Here is a 5,521-nt window from a genome sequence, read left to right as displayed (position 1 = left end):
CAGCCGACGGATAAAAAATACGGAAAATCTTATTTTCTGTGCGTGAAATCGGAGAAAATAGCTAAAATAAGTAAAAATGCGGAAGGGTTAGCAGCTAGGGCGTAGATTGAATTTTCTGTTTATCTTTGAAAATCGTAAATAAATATAATTATTTTACTTCAATGACTGAATTTAAAAAAAACGGGATATTTATTTAAAAAAACGAAACTTTTAGAGAATCGGAGTTTTTGATAAAAAGGCTGAAATTCGAGAGACAAAAAAAATCTCATCCCTGTATAAAGGTCAACCAGTTTTATCCCAAGGAAATGATTTTTAGAGAAACTTCAGAGGGAGGAAAAGGGACTTCAACAATTTCCCTCCGCGGAAAATTAAATTCCTCATAAAACATTTTAACTTGGGCAAAAAATAAATTTCAGCGGAAATTAGCGGGAAAAATCTGCAAAAAAGCGGAAATCCGCGAATCCGCGGAAGAATCTCATCCCTGGTGAGAGATTATTTTTTATAATAATGGTAAAATTAAAATTTTTTCAAATGAAAATTTAAAAATCATAACTTACCACCTGAAAAGCACGATATAAACCAAGAAAAAGAAGAACTGATGACAAAACACAGCCACAGACTGCAGAAATGAGGAATAATGTGAATGTTTTATGATTGCGATGACCGCAGCAATTGTTGATCCACGGACAATGATGATCCATTTTCATCACACACCTTGAAGACAGAATAACGTTATTTAAAACTTAAAAAATGGGTTTCAGACTGTTTTATTTGTAAAAAAATACATTAAACTTTTTTTTCATGAACAACAACACACAAAAAAATGAAATATCCACTTAATCTTTATAAATAAATGAGTTGATACAATAAATAAGTACATAAAAAGGACGGATTTGTGTAATAAAAAAGGTTGCTTTATGAAGAGAGGTTAAATAAAAGATAGAAAAAATTTTATTTTTTAAAAGCGTGCTATAAGATTATATTTATTAAGATTTCAATGTGTTAAAGATATTGTAAGCATGCAATATTTCATTGCAACGAATTTTAAATGCATCATATCATTTTTCTTAGTTATTTTCTTTTATTCAATATTAGTTTTTCTAATTTTAACCCCATGTCAATCGTGAGATTTTTTATGAACTTTATAACTTTTCTGCGAATATTTATGAAATTGCATATTAGAAGCTTAATGAAAGTGAAGCAATAATATGTTAAATCATAATTTATACTTTTAATAAAATAATAATTTCACAATACAGTCACATGATAGAAAATCACATATCCTAGTAGGTATTTATATGATTTAAAATCATAAAGCAAGATTCCTATTTACACGATTTAAGATCACACATAATGTTTGTATTTTCATGATTTTATATCAATTGCCTTTTGCAGTTTCGCGATTTAAAAGCCACTATTATGATTTGTGTTTGAGTGACTTAAAAATTATCCAACGGATTTTGTATACACACAATTTTAAAGTAACAATTAGAGATTCATAATAATGTAATTTTAAAATCAAACATTAAGAATCAAATATGTGTGATTAAAAAAATTACACATGGAGATTCACACTCACATAATTTAAATACATAATTAAAATCTCACATCAATAATTTTATTAAAACATTGATAACATTCTGCTGTTAATCCCTCCTACATACTTTTTTCCTGATCAAATTTCAGGTATTTTTCCAATTACTTAAAAAGTGTTTTCGTACATAATATTTTTGAATTTCTATTTTCAACTTTTTTTGGTTTTCGTCCAAACTCATCTCTATGGCATGAATCAATATAGAGTTTCACAAAAATTAAAACATTTTTTTAAAAAAAATCCATGATTTTTCAAACTAATTTCACCAAAATCAGGTGGCCAGAAAAGGATTGAAACTAGTTAGAAGAGTTAATCAATTGTTTGCAGAAATATTTTTAAGCCAGATTTTATGTGTGTATAAAGTTTTTAATTTTATCTAAGTCTAGATTGGAGTTACTCATATATGAAACTTGTATAGTACTTCTTATTAACCAAATAGCTTTGAGATTTAGTGCGTTCTTTTATTAAATTTATCAACATTTCAGTAGACACACAGAAATAATATATGAAATTAACTTCACAGATTCAATTTTTTCACACACAACACATATACTTCTCATATTCTGTACAGCCAATACCCATTCTTGAGTGCTATTTAAATGAAAATGCCATCAAAAATGATAACCAGATGCACTAAAATGTTGTGCAACACTTCAAAATTAACCTGAACATTTCTAAATTAACAGAACATAGTAGATAGATTGGAAAGAAAAAGAACAGGACTATTCCTTGACCTTAAAACACAACAACAACAAATAATAACAAAAAAAAAAAACAAAGTAGTGAATCCAGGTCAAATTTATACTAGACAATCACATTTACACTTGGAATAAATATCAAATGAAGGCTTTGTGCATTTCTTCAAAATTAGTAAGACAGTAAACTATTATTTAAAATAAATGGGAAATTCCTTGCAGAAAAATATACTTCCTTCAAATATGTGTATTCTCCGATTTAATTAAATAGGTAGCTTTTCTCAGGAAGATTAAATTTGACTAATATAAAAAGAGAGTATTCTTCAGAATTGTAATTTTTAGCTAAATTTTTGTAAGAAAAATTATTATATAGTATAAAATTTAAAACAAAAAATTATAATCACTACATAACAAAAGGATTTTGGTTAAAATTAGACCATTTAAGTGGGAGAAATAATTTCATAAAACTATCAAGGACAAATTAAAACTAACAAACTTTGAAATAAAAGAAGACCAATTTCTAACCTTTTACATTTACGACAATGATGAGCTCTCGGTGCTTTGTATCCTTTGCATAAAGAGCAAAACTGGAGGTAGTTACACTCATTAGTATCTGCCTATATTTAAACAAATAAAAATTACGCACACTAAGATATGACAAAAACAAACAATATGCATCTAATTCTTATAAATTAAATACATACTAATGATAGATATGAAATTTCAAAAATAAAGGTTGCAGTATCATAAAGGAGTCAAAATAATTTGGAATCACGATTACAGGTGATTAATTATATAAATCACCATTACAACAGCAATCAAAATTAGATTGCATTGCAATCAAAATTACAAATAAATGATTATTGTAATTGACAATCGAAATCCCAATTTTGTAATTATGATGACGGGTATTTGATTGTTGTAATCTCGATTACAACTGTAATTAAAAATTATAATATGTTGCAATCATGGTTACAAGTAACTGATTACAGTAATAAAAAAAAGTAATCGATTACACTTTTGCCCAAGTCTGCCATACGTATATATCCCTATTTTGTTTCTTAATTTTTTTAATCAAAGAGACATGAGAATACAGTGTTCTCCTTAAGCGTTTTTAGAATGGCGGCCTACCCCACCTGCCCTTTGATCTTATAAATGTGCCTTCCTTGCTCTTTTTGTAAAAATAAGCTGCCATCCTTTAAAAACACTGCCTTTTTATTTCATTTTTTCTGGAAAAGGTTGCTTTCTTAACCATCTGTTTCATTGAAAAATCCACTTCTGATTTATTTAGTTACTGATAATTATTTAATTTTCAATTTCATTCCTCAATTTTAGTTATCTTCTGTTGTCCAGTAATATAGTTAAAATTTAAATGATATTCGGCCCTCAGAGATATTCAAATCTTTTATTTGGGGGTATATTGAGTTCTTTTTAGCAATTTTAAATTTTACCATTCTTTTTTTTTTTTTTTAACAAATACCTTTTATTTAAAAATGCACCTTTAAATAATTATTTTCAGTTTAAAATATAAAAAAACTTTCAAAATGCTACTTTTTTTCAGTTCATTTTTCTTAAAAAAAAATTTCAAACACAAAGATTGTCTTTTAGCTTGCCTTCAATTATTCTTTAGAAGTTTCAAATTTTTTGGTTATTTTGATACTGAATGAGAATTACTTAGTGAAGTATACACATCAAAGGGAAGATTTCCGTATAGTGATCTGCGGCAGAATAATCATCAAGTCTTAGCTACATCCGGGCAGTGGCCAGTGAGAAACTAAAAAAAAAAACATCACAGAATGGGAGCAACTCGAAAGGTATAACCACCCACGAGCAAATATCCACAAGTTTTTTTTAAAAAAACGTTTGAAAGTTTAAAATCTACTTGGCCCTTTGCCGATTGTAGTTGGCGCAACAGATCGCGATATGGAGATATCACCACATTAAATAGCATAAAAGGATAATTTTAAAAATTGAGGATCAAATCAACTGTAGAACTTTGGAGAATGGATTAATGATAATTAGGATGGAAAGGTGATTACATTTTCCTAATTCTTACCCCTGTCTAACAAAAATAAAATGTAAGTAACTAGCAAATAAAGTACACTTACTGGGGTCCAACCGAAAGGAACGTAGCCAGGACCAATGAACATGGCACAGAAAAAATTGTACAAAGTGCTACCAACAAGAAATAAAAATAAACTATGACACGCTGCAGCATTTAAAGAAGAAAAGAAGGGAAGCCACATAGCAGTTACTTGAAGCGTTGAAAACGTAATACAGTTTATTATTATCATAGCAATCATAGGCCCCCAATGGCAAATTCGGTTAAAAAGTTCTCGAATAATCATTTTAATGCGAATAAAATTAAAAACTTTGAAAAAGGCAATGAATATAATTAGAATCGTTGGAAAATTGAAGGTCAAAATCTTAATTAACTTTGAGAAGTTTAAATAAAGATGTCATCACGGAAGTATAAATAAGAAAGATTAGGTCATGATAATTTAAATTCTATATGATCAAAAAAATGAGAAGAAATTGAAAACAAATTTAAACGTAGACTATTATGCGTAATTAATGAATATTTACTCCGGGAAATAAGTTTTAAAATTATAATCATAGGTAAGTTATTTCTTAAAACATCAGATCAGAAACTTTGTCTGCTCTAGTCTACTCGTAAAATGGAACGATGTAAACAAAAGTGAAACTAAATTTGCAGTTACAGTTAGTTATTATTAAGAAAAAAAAAGCAACAAGCATGGTCAGCCTACTAGCATATAATTAAGGCTTATTTGCACTAGCAATGTATGAAAGTGGCCACCATTTGCTTTCATATTCAGGATCATTTCGATTTAAACTTCTTTTTAATTATTATCGGGATTCTAGCGGGATATCTACACACCAATCCTAGTTCGTAGCCCTATTTTCAGGACTCTGCTACTTAACAGCCAAGGGGAGAATGATACATAATTTTGACTTCAGTCAAACTTAAAGCACAGAGCCTTATCTGGTTGAGCTTCTCCAAACTTACACACCACAACTAACGAGAGGACTTCCAGACAAGAACGATTTTACACCCACCTTGCTGTGAATACACACCAGTGATCTTATCGGCCCTGATAACTGCAACATAGCATTTCAGTAATTATTATTAGTAATAGTACTTTATTTACGCAGCAAAATAGTGCATGTGGAGGAAATAAGTATAGACTCGCTTCTTATTATAAAATATAAT

General features: G+C 28.8%; 2 protein-coding genes across 2 annotated transcripts in view; one reads left to right on the top strand and one right to left on the bottom strand.

Moving 5' to 3' along the window:
• The window catches only part of LOC122268760 (palmitoyltransferase ZDHHC6), an 8,700-nt gene extending 3,727 nt beyond the window's left edge, over window positions 1-4,973 (bottom strand). Inside the window, exons 1-3 of the mRNA XM_043039008.2 lie at window positions 4,398-4,973; window positions 2,815-2,906; window positions 558-714 (exon numbers count right to left, since the gene is read on the bottom strand). Coding sequence (XP_042894942.1) covers window positions 558-714; window positions 2,815-2,906; window positions 4,398-4,637 — 489 coding nt within the window. The 5' untranslated portion in view covers window positions 4,638-4,973. The remainder of the gene's footprint in view (window positions 1-557; window positions 715-2,814; window positions 2,907-4,397) is intronic.
• Window positions 1-5,521, top strand: part of LOC139426007 (uncharacterized) — a 491,229-nt gene that overhangs the window by 11,417 nt on the left and 474,291 nt on the right. The gene's annotated exons all lie outside the window — the stretch shown is intronic.

Source organism: Parasteatoda tepidariorum, chromosome 7 (assembly GCF_043381705.1).
Source record: "Parasteatoda tepidariorum isolate YZ-2023 chromosome 7, CAS_Ptep_4.0, whole genome shotgun sequence".
Taxonomy (NCBI): Eukaryota; Metazoa; Arthropoda; class Arachnida; order Araneae; family Theridiidae; genus Parasteatoda; species Parasteatoda tepidariorum.
The sequence above is the reverse complement of the archived record's forward strand: the minus strand, read 5'-3'. Positions and strand labels throughout refer to the sequence as shown.